Raw genomic sequence first — 16,243 nt, forward strand, 5'->3', positions numbered from 1 at the left:
ATGTATGTACATGATCTTGTGGTTTTCACAGAAAAGTTGCAGTGTTATTTTTTTCAGCAAATACATTTATAAGACATCTAATAGTATAACTTTGCATATTTATCACGAATTGTTTATCTGAATAATATAATAAATAAATTCAGGAGGCAGCTTAAAATGTATGCAACTTAATAGATAACAGACATAGTATGTAAATGCCTTAATTTACAATACCAAAAAGAACAAATTTATTATACTCAAATTTCAATAGGATTCACAACAATCGCGTTTCTCTTTGCTTCCTTGCTGCTATCCTCTTCCTGCCGATGTATATCATCTTGCCCTTTGACTCTGATATTGTGCTTCTCTTTGTATTCGTTGATCTCAATTCCTTTCTTTGTCAATTGGTCGTTCAATGCATCTATCACTTTCATCAACTAAAAACATACATTTTCTCGTCATATGCAAAACAAAGATATATTTTTACTTCTAAAAAGGAGCAGATGATATTAATGTTAATAATATTGCAACAAAATATACCTGATCCTTGTTTGTCACCAGAGCAGGCATTACATCTTCTACTATGCGTTCGCACAGAACTCCACCAATCATTCTGTAACATTTCCTCTTGGGGTCCACATTTTTTAGCGTGTCAATAACAATTCTGAAATATCAATATCTGCGAATGATACCGACAACAAATTACGAGCTTTGGATTATTTTAAAAGTGAAATAAATTCCGCAAATAATAACAAAACATTATTCATATAATTCGTCTAACTCATCAAAAAATTCTTTTTGTTTATGGTAACTTGATTTTTTAGATAGGAGAAACAAGTTTGTAGGTTAGTAGGACTCACTTGTGCTCATTCAATTCCATCTCCATTTCGGACAGTTTGTTCGCCATCATTCTTTGTTCATTTCGAAGCGTCTGAAACTCCGACAGTATTTGCTCGTTGGATTTCGTATCTTTCGACGATGCTTTCGTCGATTTTTTCTCACTGGCCATATTTGGAATTTCAATTGCTACTACACAGTCTAGAACAGTATCGGACAGCGGCGATATGAAAAGTTCGGAAATGTGTGGTAAACACGGCCATAGACATAAAAAATCGTATAGTGACGCCAATGATGTACGAAACTCAGTCGCAGTTTCAACTTCCGGTCAATAGCATACTGTAACGTCCGGATCTATTTTAGAACATTAATAATATATTATTATAGACCGGGAGGCCGACTTATCTGATTTCAGACATCACTAGATATTTTATCCCTACGTTACTAGATGTAAGTACGTGCGCATATGCATATTCGCGAGCGTTAAAACATTATAATTAAAATGCCGAATGCTGCGTGCTGCTGGAGAGTCTCGAAATCAACGGATCTACCCAAAGAAACCGCTATCGCTCAGTGCGATAAGCCAACATAAACAGGAGCATGAAAACTGAATCCTAAACACCACTCAGGACACCGACGCGGTGACATCATGCAAAGGAATGAATCTCTTCCCTCGCCATAACTCCATGGACCAATCGGAGAACGACTCTCAGCGACAAAGCGACATATAAAAGCGCGCGCATTTGTAGAGAAGGAAAATAATTATTTTCTTCTCATAGTTAGTCTCTGGTAGCTTCGTGTACTTATTCAGCATATTATACTTAGTCGTAAAATCCGACTGTGTTGCAATTACTTTTGCCTACCCTTCATATTTCAAACATTGCGAAATCAAATTCTGAATCGCGGGCCGCATCAACCCGCGTGGTATCGGAACTTCCGAGGCCGAGCCAGGAGAACAAGCACCGCTGATTTTCCGCCAGATTCATCAATCGTTTCGCCAGGCTCCCGAGACCCAGGGTAAACTCGGTGAAAAGCAGAGTGACCCAAAAGCGGAGTCATCACTCTGTTGACCGTCCACGTAAGTCACTGATTTCACTACTTTCAAATTTCCCTATATAGTTATTTATCGTGGACGTAACAATACACGAGATTTTCAATACTTCCGCCATCGTTATCATTCGTATGTACTTGACCGAAAAAATCGCCGGTTGAAAAATTACTCTTTTAAATCGTTTGTATTTCGTATGAAGAGTTTTGAAGTGCAATTGAAAAGATTTATGAGTCGTTCTATTAATTGTAATTAATTTTTGGACCATGCATTTAGCCGAAATAATAGCCGAAGATAAATTAAACAAAGTTCCAGTATGGTATCGTTTATATTTCGTATGAAGAGTTATGAAATATCATTAAAAAGGTTTGTGAGTCATCCAGGTATTTTTTATGAAATAAAAAATCGTGTAATTGGCCGAAATATAAGGTGCTTTCCAGTTGCGTACACTGTGTTATACAAAACCAGTTTATTGGTGGCATATTATCTTACAAGATATTTTAGATAATATGTAACCAATAAACTGGTTTTGTGTAACACAGTGTAACGTAGCTGAAAAGCACCCATAAATTTCAAGCGCTGCTGTGGAAGTACCGTCAGGCACGATCGGTAATCTACTTTTTACTTTCTACTTTTGGATATATCACAAATATATGATACTTTTTCATAATTTAATTTAGTGCTTCTAATTGTTCTAAAATATAATAACTTATTGTTTTGTAGTATTATTGTTACATATTTTACGAAACTATGGATGCTTTACAATTGCTTAACAGATTTTGACACATACATACACAAAACCAGTTTATTGGTTACATATTATCTAAAATATCTTGTAAGATAATATACAACCAATAAACTAGTTTTATGTAAGGGTGCATTCCCAGTTAGCGCGTCACGCGTTGCGTCTCCGAGTTAAGCCAATCAAATCGTTCCATTTTATTGCGTAATGCCTTCTGCACACAGGACGCAGTAGGGAGCGTCCCGATTGACCACGATACGATTGGACACAACCAACCGATAAAAAGAATTATCTAGTGAATTACTAGGTCGAACCAATCATTACAATCTGTGTCCAATCGTATCGTGGTCAATCGGGTCCCACCCGACGCGGTAATGCTTGCCGCACGGCGGAAGTCCACGCGACAGCCAATCAATATGTTGTTTTTCCGTAGGAGCTAGAAGATTATTACGGAAAGCAGCATATTGATTGCTGCGCTGTCATGCGAACTTCCGCCGTACTGCAAGCATTACCGCGTCCTGTGTGCAGGAGCCATAATGTTTGTCGCGCGGCGGAAGTTCGCCGCTGGAGCCATTAGTCATAAAATTCTTTTGTTGAAAATGAGCAGAGCAAATAACGTCCAATACCATCTATTTTTTTTGTTACGACATATTTTTTATACAACAAGATGCTGGCATTTTTGGTTTTACGACAGTAATTTAATGGCCACGCTGCCTCACATTGTACGTTGTAAGTACTCATACAAGTGACACATTACACATCTAATGGCTCCTGCACACAGGACGCGGTAATGCTTGCCGCGCGGCAGAAGTTCGCGCGACAGCCAATCAATATGCTGCTTTCCGTAATAACCTTCTAGCTCTTACGGAAAAACAACATATTGATTGACTGTCGCACGGACTTCTGCCGCGCGGCAAGCATTACCGCCTCCTGTGTGCAGGAGCCATAACGTCACACACACACACAGGACCGCCGCCATTTTCTCGCATGCAACCGGAAACCTTACGCGACACACGTTCGAAGCTCTTGTTAGCAATCTAGTTTAATATAGACACCGACGAGATATTACTAAAGACTGTCAGCTCTGAGTAAATTTTCGACCCAGCCAAAGGACTCGGAGGGACCCGGAGGTAATTGAAGAACGATGACAATACCGACCGTTTTTCACACAAAGATGCTTCTGTCTGTCCGTGTGACTACCCTTACAAAAAAAAAAAAACGAAAAAACCTTCAATTTTTGGTGTTAACACTCGAATTTAGGTGTTTATCCTAAATGTTTGTACCCAAAATTGAGGATTTTTTCGTATTTTTTTCGTAAGAGTACACATCGACATATAGTACTGAACTGAGCATTGTGCCGAAATTGTATTGACAGACATAGAAAAAAAATCGTATTGACAGACGTAGAAAGAGACAAGACGATGTAAGTAGAATAACAGTAAGAATAGGATATAAGAAAAAGGTGAAAAATGTACAGTCAGATTTCTCAGGGTCGCTAAAGCCTGTAAGACCGATGGTTTTTTGTAGTACTTCGTCGGTGCTACAGATATCTGTGTTGACGGTGCTTCCACAGCAGCGCTTGAAATTTATATTTCGGCCAATTACACGATTTTTTAATATTTAATTAAAATTATCTGGATTACTCACAAATCTTTTTAATGATACTTCATAAATTTACCTCCGGCCATTATTTCGGCTAAATGTATGGTCCAAAAATGAACAATTAATTACAATTAATAAAACGACTCACAAATCTTTTCAATTGCACTTCAAAACTCTTCATACGAAATACAAACGATTTTTCAACCGGCGATTTTTTTTGGTCAAGTACATACGAATAAATGATGCTTTTGTCGACTTGTGTTATTAAATGAAAAGCACCCATTATAGAAGAAGAAGAAGAAGACGGAAGAGGGTCGATAGGTGGCGGTGCGCGAATTCGATTTCACCAAGTGCGCTCTGGTGGGCGCGTAGTCCAGGTCCGCCGCCGAGTTCACAAGCCATTTTGTGCATCGTTGGAGCAGCTGTGCGAGGAATATTACTTGTCGTTTCGCCGTGAAAATACCAACGTTCGCGCGCCCGCGGTCGACGTAGGTGCGTCAAGTGCCGCCGCAGGCGTATATCGGCGCGTCACCGTCCAGGACGCGAGGCGCGTTACACTCGGCGCGATTCGCGAGAGTACGATCACGCATCGCGGAAATCTCGACGAGAGACAAAGAGACATCCGCGGCACCTTTTATTAACCTTGACCCGCTCGTCACAACAGTGAGTATCGTCCTCGGGAACGAAGTTAAAAATAGTCCCGCTGCGCCTAAAAGTCGCGCTCGCCGATGTTGTTATATGAATCGTTCTGCCGCGTTGACTAATGCGCGACATATATGACGCCTGTACGTGTATATAAATGCGCACGGAGAAAGGAATACTTGTGAGAGCAGCTTGGGAACGACGTGTGGTTCGATAGTGTGGTAGTGCTTGTTGTCGTCGTTTGTGCGCGTTTAGTTACGCGTACGTTTTCCGTGGAGACGTTAGGTCTGGCAAGCGAGCATGACTTTTCCTTTTAAACTTGTAAAAAGTGAACGTCTCAAAATGCCTTCAAATTAGAGGACTTCTACTTTTTACGAGTTTGTGCTAGAAAAAAAGTTTCGTGATTAATTCCTTGTTCTTTTGGCCTGAACTAACTTTTTGTCTTTAGAGTGGAGCAAGCACATAACCTAGCTTTGAAGAAAAAAGGAACAAAAGACTTGTGCTTTTTCAAAAAACTTCCTAAACTGATGTACAGTACACAAGTTAGAGCAAAACAAAATATAATTGTTTCTCCCTAACTTATCGCACTAGTGTATACCAGTTCAAAGAGTTCTTCAAAAAATGATAAACTTAAAATTTTGAATGTTCCACTAGTTCAGTTGAAAAGAGCAAACTTTAATAAGCTCAAGTGAATAACTTTGTGACATGATTTAAAAGTATATATTTTATTTAAATCTACTTGGTAGCATGAATTGATACAATGATGAATTGCTGTTTTCAGATTGTGAACCACCAAAAATGAAGATACCACATATACAATAAGAACTTTGAAGAGACGGAGTAATTACTAGAAATTGCATAGCTTCATAATATAAGAAGACTTATTATAAATTTTAGTAATATTTTCTCTAGTACAATGTTGGATGAGTTGGCCATATAAGATTATTAAAATGCACATTTGTCATTTGCCAACAATACATCATATCTTCGATCACTTCAGCTGTATGTATTCTATTGCTTGATATTTTATTGTCTTTTTTATCCTTTATCTATGAGTTTTTATTTTTTCTTTATTTTTACGTAATTTTCAAGCATATATATAAATTAGATTTTAATTTCTACAGTATTTTTATCTAGTTTTTATTTTAATATTTTTCTCATTTTTTATTTAATTTATTTTTAATTTTTCTCAGTATTCTTTATTTAGTTCTTATTTTAGTAGTTTTCATTTATTTTCAAATAATTACCAAATATATTTTTAAGTGTTGTTTTTTATTTTTACTTACTTTTAAATAATTTTTTTATTTTCATATTTTTCATTTAGTTTTTATTTCAGTATTTCTCATTTATTTAATTATGCTTGTTTCAGTACACATTGTTTGGGCAGTTTAAACAAAATGAGTAACGAGAATGTGGAAAGTCGGCTGCAGCCTCAGGTGGCGACCGAGGACTCGCCCATATTTCCCGACACGAGCGCGTCATGTGTAGACGTATGGATGGAGAAGATGAACAAGGGGGTGTTGACGAGTCTGAACTTCCGGGAATTTTGGCGAGTCTGGGTCCCGAAGATCTACAGTCCCGAGCGAAATGGCAACTGCCTGGCGTGGAGCATCGACGAGGCCAAGGCGCAGAAGATACTGTTTAGTCCTCTGGAAGAGTTCATCTGTAACGGCGATCCGCAAGTTGTCTTGAAAGAGCTTACCAAGATGGACAACCCGCCGTCAATGTGCGGCCGTGTGTTCAAGCTGGGCGAGCCAACCTACAGCTGCCGGGAGTGTGGTGTGGACTCGACGTGTGTCTTATGCGTAGGCTGCTTCCAGCAGTCCGCCCACCGGGATCACAAATACAAAATGGGCACATCTGGTGGCGGCGGTTGCTGCGACTGCGGCGACACAGAGGCTTGGAAGAAGGCCCCGTTTTGCGACGTACACTTGGCTGGTACGCAATCGAAGGAGTTGCGCGGCAACAACTTACCTGGCGACATCGCGGAACGAGCAGTGATGGCGTTCGAGGCCGTGCTGGAGTACTGCTACGAACTTTTGACTCTCAAGTACACTGTAGCGCTGCCCGCGAATCTGTGCGTCAAGGATACAGCGTGTTTCGAGCTCGCCACGGAGAAACTGGACGCTTTTGACAGTTACTGTACTGTACTTTTTAACGACGAGACTCACACTTTCGATCAAGTGATCAACACCTTGACGCGTGTCCTCAAGTGCTTGCAGCGAGACGCGGTGGAATATGTGAACAACGTAGACAGAGAGGGCAGGGCCGTGGTGAGGTGTTCGGTGTTCCGCCACTGCAACGAGCTGAGGTCCGACATTGAAAGGTTCACCTCGAGACACAGCAGTCGGCCACTCAAGGTACTCGTCTTGCACACCCACGTGGTCGCTCATCAGACGTTCTCTATGAAACTGCTCAATTGGCTGCAACAGTTCATCAGCCACTGTGAAGGCTTTCGCGTATTATTTAGCAACATCGCGCTGAACACTAAGCTACCCGACACTTCTATCGTCGAGGGCATCCTTACGAGGGACTCGCAGCTGTGGAAGTCCGCTAGGACCGCGTGGCATCGGCTGTTTATCACCGGAATGCTTATGGAATACGAGAGCAAGAAGGCACTAGCCGTAGTGTTCACTCACAACTACGGCTCTGTGATGAAGGACTTTATCAGAGACGATCACGACCACTCGTTCTCCATCGTCTCGCTCTCCGTGCAGCTGTTCACGGTACCGACTTTAGCTCATCATCTCATCGCGCACCACGACGCACTGTTCACTCTACTGAACACACTGCTCTCCGAGGTCGCTCGGCGATGTAACGCAGCAGGCAAGCTGGAATTCGAGAGGAACACGCCGAACACTTTGTTCAAGAGAGCGCTGTACATCTTTTACGACCTGCGCTACATACTGAGCGCTAAGCCGGACGAGTGGACGGACGAGCTGAGAGTAAACTACCTGCACGGAGTCACGTTATTGTTGACTCTCTTCTGCAGCATGCAGTGTATGGATGCTGTGCTTAGACAAGTTGGTCAACATATGGAGTATGAGCCTGAGTGGGAATCCGCGATTACTTTGCACTTCAAGTTATCGCCTGTCATCACTTTGGGTCTGGACTGGTGTGGGTCAGACAAGGTCGTACTGGTTGCGTCCTTTAGAATGGTGCTAAGGAAGCTGTATGAACAATTGGGTAATGAACCGGCACCGAGTCAAGTGCGAGAATTAGCGGATCATAGTGCGACATGCTTGCAGTACGACGTGTCGTCTCAGCCAGTCTCCATACACCTGCCTCTTTCGCGGTTCTTGGCCGGTCTGTTTCTACATCTAGAGAAATATAACCTGCACTTCCAGTCGGCCGAGTTTATCAGCCAGACGAAACCGACACCGGAACAGATTATCGAGCCTGTGCTGACGGCGCAAGTCATGATATCGCAGGTCTACTCTGGCATGTGGCGCCGGAACGGTTACTCCGTGCTGAATCAGCTCTACTTTTATCACAGCGTCAAGTGCCGTCACGAGATGCTCGACCGCGATATTATTTTGCTGCAAGTAGGCGCGTCTTTGATTGAGAGCAACGAATTTTTGATTCACATCCTAAATAAATTCAACCTACTCAATTGGGCGCAGCCGGATTTCGAGGCGAACGCTCTGAAGAATCAAGAGGAGGATAGCATGAGGCAGACGATCAATCTCGTGGAGGAGTTCCTCGGCCTGCTCATCACGATTATAGGCGAGCGTTACGTACCCGGTGTCGGTCAGGTCACCACGGACGATCGTTTCAAGAAAGAGATCATACAGCAACTGTGCATAAAACCGCAGCCCCATTCAGAGCTTATCAAGCAGCTGGTGGACGACGTGCAACATCTGGAGCCTGACATGGAGACCGTGATATGCGAAGTCGCGGACTTCAAGAAACCGGCGCATAGATCGGCGGGAAAGGGCGTGTATGAGCTAAAGCCGCACCTTTACTCAGAGTATAACGTATTCTTTTACCATTACACGAAGGAGGAACTGAGTATATCCGAAGAGGCTCAACGAAAACGCAGGAAGGCTCTGGGCGAGTTGGAGTGCTGCCCGCCACCAAAGCTGCCCAGATTGACGGAGACGTTCAGTCTGGTAGCGAATTTGCTGCAATGCGACGTGATGCTACACATCATGCAGACCGTGCTGGGACGGGCGCAGAATTTCATCGCCAGAAGCTTCTCTGAGCCACAAGTGCACAAAATACTACATCTCATCGGTTACGCGCTACAGGAGCAGGAGTCCGGTCACTACCCGTTCCTCGCATTCCCCGAAAGGGCGGCCAAGTGGAACATCTACAAGCTGTTGGAAGATCTGTCCAACAGCCAGCGTATCGACGCGCACAAGGATCTGTTGAAGTGGACTCTGGCAAAGTATCGTGAAGTCGCCAGTTACACGACTATGGACGTGACGTTGGCTCCTCCCCAGGTTGAGCAGTCGGCCGACACAGGCGAGACGAAGAAGCTAGACAAGGAATGGCGCACGAGGATGGCGGCGCAGAAGCGGGCAAAAGTCATGGCGCAGATGGCCGCTATGCAGAAGCACTTCATGAAGAAGAATGCCACGTTGTTCGAAGAAGCGGCCTTGGATGTCAACAAGAGCGATGATCACGGCTCCGTCATGGACTTGACTGAGCCCTCGCAGGAGGCACCGGTCGCCGTGGGCGTCGGTCAGACCAGCAGAATATGCGAGCAGAAGACTTACACCTGCATTCTTTGCCAAGAGGATCAAACCGTGACGGCGGCGGGTCCGGCGATGGTGCTGGCTACCTTCGTGCAACAATCCACCGTGTTATGTCAGCGCAGGCCCGACAACGACGAAATCAATCCCGTGTACCTGTCGGCCAAACTTGGCGCGTCTCCGTACACCAGCACGTGCGGCCACGTGATGCACGGCCGCTGCTGGCAGGATTACTTCGACAACGTGCTCGCCAAGGAGAATCGCCGACCCTACCGTATGCGCCAGCCGGCGAGCTTCGATGCCGAGAATCACGAGTACCTTTGTCCGCTGTGTGAATGCCTCAGCAATACCGTCCTGTTGCTGGTGCCGCCGTTGGGGATGCTGCAGCCAACTCCTAAGAAGCAGCCGGACATCAGTTTCGAGACATGGCTGGAGGTGATGTGGCTCACGCTCGAGTGCAAGCCGAACCGCAAGCACGGCAAGAAGGCCATGGAGGTGGAGGACGAGGAGATGCTGGAAGACACGATCGTGCCTCCTATGAACATACTACGGCGAGAGCTGGGCGACACGATAGCGGACGCATTCGAGTCCGTGTATTCACAGCCCGGGCCGTATCTCGTGGAGAACATGGAGGGCATGATACATCTCTTCGCCGCGCTATTCACGCACGCTACGTACCTAAGGGGCATCGGCCCGACCGATGACGACCACAGTGATCGAGTACCACTGTGGGCGTGGAAATCGACGGCCTACACGATCCACGCGATAGAGTTCCTGCTGCGCGACATGGAGAAGCCGCTCCTGGGCGCTTTGTCGTCCCGACAGCGGGACAGTATACAAAATCTCACGAGAATGTCATCCATGTTGGGTACATCGTTCGCGAATCACGCGCATCTCTGGGCGGACCGCGAAGTGCTGGTGAACCAGGCGATGACGTTACTGACGATATTACTAGAGAATCCTCACCAAGGACCCTGCATCTTCGACTGGGATCCATTCGGCATGTTGGTGCCGTTGATTAACCTATTGCCGAGTCTGTTTTACACGAAGCCCAATGTGGCGTCGCCGCCTATCATCACCGGCGGTGTGTTTGAGTCGCACGCGCTCAAACTCATATTCATTTGCCACATTGTGAAAATCCTGCTCACCATCGACCTAGAATCGCTCGAGAGCAGCATGGACGTGGACCTCGAACCGCTTGAGGGCGGCATGGACGTAGACAATCGCGAGACGGACGGCGCCGCGACTGAGAACACGGCTGACTCGAACCTTGCGCTGATACAAATACTCGGCACGCAAATCAGTCATAACATGGCAAACGAGCTGTGGCGACGTGCGGAAACCGCCTGCAAGCCGTTCCTGCGATGCTGCGTTCTGTACTTTCACTACGTGACTGACGTGCCAGCCCCGGAGACCTTGATGCAAGTACACGGCGACACGTACGAGAATATGTGCGTGTACTTGGGTTTGCCAACTACCTGCCGCGCCTTGATCAACTCTAATTTGAATATGGTTTTGAAGTTGACACAAATGTGGAAGAGCCATCCCACCGTCTGGCAGCATCTGCTGGGCGTGAAGAAGGTACCGATCGTCAAGGATCCATTGAGGGTGAACAAGCTGATTGATCTGCCGGAAGACTATAGCGATCTGATTAACTCGATATCTACATTCAGTTGTCCGAACAACGAGCAGGAGGACTCTCGCAATCCCACTCTGTGTCTGGTATGCGGCCAGATGTTGTGCTCGCAGAGCTACTGCTGCCAGACCGAGGTCAATAAGATCCCGATGGGTGCGTGTACCTACCACGCGATTAAATGCGGCACTGGAGTTGGTATGTTCTTGCGGGTGCGCGAGTGCGATATTTTGTTCCTGCGCACCCCGACCCGCGGCACTCACATGTGCCCGCCGTACCTCGACGAGTACGGGGAGACGGATCAGGGCTTGCGTCGCGGCAATCCGCTCCATCTCTGCCACGAGAAATACCGACGGCTCAACTATATCTGGCTGAGTCACGAACTGCACGAATCCATAGCGAGAGCCATCGAGTCTTCGAGCAGCATGGTGCCGACCCAGTGGCAGCACATGTAACTTTGTCACTCTGATAAGAGTAGCGCTGTCCCCGCTACTGATCCGGGATACCTTTAGAAGAAAGAGAGGGAGAAAGAAAAACAGAAAAAGAGAGAGAGAGAGAGAAAACCGAAGGTGAAACCGAGTACTAATTCTTTTAACGCTTAAGCGAGAATGTAGCAACAGCAGCCTAGGTATTATGATATCGTTGATTGTCTGTTTGAGAGAGAAAAAAGAGAGAGAGAGAGAGAGAATCGCTGCAATGACAAAATTAATTTATTGTGAGAGGGAAGCGCGAAGACGTGACATTTGTATATTTAGAACGCGAACGAGATTGTTTCTCTCCCAGCGCATTGCGACGTCGTTTTTAGATTGTTTTCAGAGTTTACGAAATCCTTTTGCTCTTATGTCTCTCAATTGTATATTAAAAAATACACATTTGTTTATACGTGTATTAACAAATTGTTGTTTCGGAGAGCTTTGTTGCTTGTGTATTTAAAGTTAACAATGACATTCTTCTATCCGAACGATCATTCATTTCGCAATCGTGTCGTCTTTTTTTTTTTTCGTTCTGCGACCTCGGCAATTTTTCTACGATGTACAAACGATGTGGTTCGTACAGAGACCTGCGTTCCAGATACATTAGACTCCTCTGGAAGACCTGGAGCAACTCGCACACACTTCCCAGTAAACACCAACTATCAGTAACACAGCATTAATGTTATCGTTTCCCACTCGACGATGTAAATGCGACATAACAGTTACATTGTTGGACGGGAAATTATAACGTTGACGTAATGTTACTGTCAGTTGGTCTATTTCCTAGGTTACATTTGCTCTTAGGCCGTATTAATAATCATCATCTGAAACTGGCCTCATGAGAGGTGTTCCGATTTTGATTCGCAGTTAGATGCAAATTTTTCAATTGAATTATAATATATGTGACATTTATATTAGTAATCGCGGTTCAACTAAAAAACTCATCTACCTCTGAATTCAAATCTGAGTATCTCACTTGTGTGTAAAAGGAGTTTCAACTAATAACTGTATTAATACGGGCCTTAAGTCACACACACACACACACACACATATCGGTGTGTCTACCTTCGGGCTAATTTATTCGCTAATTTTCGTATAGAATAGCGCACGGCTACATCAATTCGCAGACCGATACTCAAATAGCGACCCTCGTGTTCCTCGCTAAACCGGACACGAATCCACTGTGATGCACTTTTGTAAAGTAATAACGATCGTGGATTGCTCTGGGTCGACGAGAGAGAGAGAGAGAGAGAGAGAGAAAGAGAGAGAGCATCTTACGCTTCTTTCCCATCGTCGTCATCTCGTCCGAAGAGTTCACTAGTTAGGGACGCAGTTCCGTTGGCGATTATTCCTGCCATCGTTTGGTATTTTCTAGGAGGCTCGATATTTTACGTGTCAAAAGACTGTAGTCTGGTCGGGCCCACTGAGCTTTCGCGATTCGGCTCCCCGAGCACCGGACGTCCGCACGACGAGGAGAACGCGCGACGACGGGAACGTCTCGGCGCGAGTGCGCTATAGATAGAATATCAAAGAAATTTCGCGAGGGTGATCTGAGAGGAGTAATTTTTAAAATCTCAATGGTGAAGAAATAAATAATATGACGTAACGTTTCTGTTTATTTTCCTGTTTGTTATTGCCGGTATTCTAGGTGCTAATCGCAGGTCGCAGTGATCGCCGCGGGTCATGACGTTCCAGGACGCCGTCTTATCGGCTTTGCCGAAGTCGATTTCCATTGTTGATATTCGAAGCCTCGGTGTCGTGTCCCACGCTGCCGTCATGTGCAATTCAATCCGCCGACTTCGTCACGTTATCTGTCATGGATAATTAACGCTCAGCCACTCGAGTATTCGGATATCTGAAATCGATCCTCATTCTCTAAACTATTCGGATAATCCGAACTATTCGGTTTCAAGTGCGGATTAGGATCAAGATTCGGAATGTAAGAAATGAAAACTATTGATTAGGAAATTTATTGACTAGGAAATTTTCGTGAAGGATCCAGGTTGACGCACTGAGAAACGTAAGCGACAGGATTGCGAGTAATTCATTACTTTTTAATTGATTATCGTGTTTAATTGACAAGTTAATCAATAGAAGACTGTTTAATTGACAATTGATTTCAAAAGAATCAATTGAAAACTGTTCGATTGACGATTGGTTTCAACGAATCCAATTAAATTAACAATTTTTATAACGTTCAATTGACAATTGATATGAGTGAAGAAAATTAAAGATCGTTCAGTTAATATTATTAATTTTTAATTAATTGTTTTAGTTAATTTAATTGAAAGTCGTTTAATTGATGGTTAAACTTAGCAGGTTTAATTAAAGAATGTTTAATTGATGATTGCTATGAGCAAATTCAATCGGAGATTGCTGACGATTGATATGCTCAGTGCTCCTTTAATTTAATTTGCTCATCGTCAATTAAATAGCCTTTAATTAAATTTGCTAAGTTCAATCGTCAATTAAACGGCCTTTAATTAAATTTACTAAGTTCAATTGTTAATTGAACGATCTTCGAATAGTGGTACCATACACTTTAAATCCGAATTCGACTCGGAAAATTCGAATTCCAGAAAACCCGAATCTCAAATATCACATTTATCTCGAGTAATCGGATATCCGGATAGTGTCAGATCAATGAATCCTGAAACCTTAATTTAATGTATACCGATTGTACAGGTTGGCAAACTTGTCGAGGAACTCTATTGCATTATTCTTTATGTATGTGCGAAAAATGAATTCATCGTAATAAAAGGACGACAACGACGTGTATCACTTCGCCATCTGACGATCTTTATTTTCTCTTCAACGTCGTCGTCGAGAATATCGTATGATATGTCGAGTATGTGAACGGATCATCGTCGGAGCGCGCATTCGGAAGACCGTAATGTAATGAGAGACGTGCATTATTACGTTGATCGGACATGGATTGTTGAAATAAAGTTGCAACGCGTATGCCTTGTCGTCCAATTTTTAGCAATAAGCACGAGGTTGTGCTCGCTGTACATTATAGATCGCTTATGTAAGAGAACGCGATGATCATTCAGCATTTAGGGTACTTACGGAATATAGGAAGGACATTGTGCGAGTGTTTGCATACCGCATTCGTTATGAACAATCCCAGGCCGAGCGAAAAATCACGACAACGTCAAAATGACTGCAAGATGACTGAATGATTATGATTGAGAAGTAGGTTTCTACAGTCATTTTCTCGTCATTCTCCCGTCGTCGTTGTGACCTTTCTGCTTAGCCCGCGATAGCATCTCAGTAAACAATCTGTTAGCAGTCTGATGATAGATTGAACAGAATCTATCGACAGATCCATAGTCATCCGTGTCCGCAATTTGCTGTTCTGTCGTCAGAGTTTGCTGACAGAATCTGACAGCAAATTGACGGCAGAATCTGCAGTATTTCCATTTAAATACATTGAAACGACAGATTTCTACTCGATTTCTGCCGTCAGTCTGTGACATCAGATCCTGTTGTATTTCTACCAACAAACTACTGACAGTCTACCGCACACACTCCGTAAAATCTGCTTTTGCAGGTTTGACTATCTGGGATCATCATATACATATGATTAATATTTCTTATTAATCTGACACGCTGTATTTTCGTTAATACCGTCAAGAGGTAATGAAAGGGAGATCCTAGCAAAGCAGTATAAATTATTTGAATGATCGCGATGGAGAAAATCGCGACAGATAGACGTACATTCTATTCTAGTAAGTACCCCTTCAAGTTTCATTGGAAGATCATTTGTATTCTTGCTGAAGGTTCTGATACATCGCTAGATTATTTCTTCGTTAGAGATGAAAATTTACCTCGTACGCGATTTTATCTTCTTATTGAGGATATAAACTTGAATAGTATTTACAGTATATTATGGTTGTGTATGTGTGTGCGTGCGTGCGCGTGTGTGTGTGTGCGTACGTGCTTTGTGTGACATTAAATTTGTTTCTCAATTGTTTGTTTCCTTCGAACGTTACCCGCGAGGCAGGAATATAGAACGCATGAGAGATTGATTCATATAAAATTGGCGTTATTTTATATTGCTTAGACAATAAAATAATCTTGAAGAGAGTAAAATTGCACGTCAAGATTAATTGTCACCGAATATAAAGAACTTCACGTTAGAATCTTATACGGACTTCTCTCCAGTAAATACCAATTAACAATAATATTACATCAACGTTATAATTTCTCACTCAACAATGTAATTGTTACATAACATACACATTATATTGCATTTGCACTATTAAATGGGAAATTACAGTATTGACATTATGTTACTGATAGTTGGTGTTTATACTGGGTTGAAACAATCCAGCTTTCGACTGAGATTTTCTTTATACTTTACATCATTATGCACTCAAAAGGCGTACAAAACAGCAAATTTTAATAAACACCATCGAGATATTCCAGCTATTCTCTCTGATTATAACTTAGAATCGATCGATTTCTTAGCGAAAATATAACTCTACGATATTTCATATTTCTACTCTTTCTAAAAAATTAAAGAACTTGAAGAAAATAAGCATCGAATTTTAAAAAAAGAAAGGAAGTGTGTATCACACTCGAAAT

General features: G+C 43.3%; 2 protein-coding genes across 6 annotated transcripts; one reads left to right on the forward strand and one right to left on the reverse strand.

Moving 5' to 3' along the window:
* Positions 1-81: 81 nt before the first annotated feature.
* Positions 82-988, reverse strand: LOC116845089 (prefoldin subunit 2). The gene is made up of 3 exons (XM_032817399.1): positions 840-988; positions 520-643; positions 82-416 (listed from the first exon to the last, which is right to left on the reverse strand). The coding sequence occupies exons 1-3, from the start codon at positions 986-988 to the stop codon at positions 237-239; spliced, it is 453 nt and encodes a 150-aa protein (XP_032673290.1). The 3' UTR covers positions 82-236.
* A 3,558-nt stretch (positions 989-4,546) lies between these two features.
* On the forward strand, positions 4,547-13,259 carry LOC116845177 (E3 ubiquitin-protein ligase UBR2). Of its 5 annotated transcripts, none has more exons than XM_032817577.1 (3): positions 4,547-4,871; positions 5,632-5,852; positions 6,220-13,259. In XM_032817577.1, exon 3 carries the CDS (start codon positions 6,248-6,250, stop codon positions 11,633-11,635), a length of 5,388 nt encoding a protein of 1,795 aa, XP_032673468.1. In that variant the 5' UTR covers positions 4,547-4,871; positions 5,632-5,852; positions 6,220-6,247; the 3' UTR covers positions 11,636-13,259. The 5 variants fall into 5 exon arrangements, with proteins under 5 accessions (XP_032673468.1, XP_032673469.1, XP_032673472.1 ...); XM_032817578.1 differs by lacking the exon at positions 4,547-4,871 and adding an exon at positions 4,889-5,135; XM_032817581.1 differs by lacking the exon at positions 4,547-4,871 and adding an exon at positions 4,889-5,111.
* Positions 13,260-16,243: the final 2,984 nt, after the last annotated feature.

The sequence above is a fragment of the Odontomachus brunneus genome, unplaced genomic scaffold, assembly GCF_010583005.1.
Source record: "Odontomachus brunneus isolate Ranch 3 - 2012 unplaced genomic scaffold, Obru_v1 Obru_scaffold_049, whole genome shotgun sequence".
In the NCBI taxonomy this organism is placed as follows: domain Eukaryota; kingdom Metazoa; phylum Arthropoda; class Insecta; order Hymenoptera; family Formicidae; genus Odontomachus; species Odontomachus brunneus.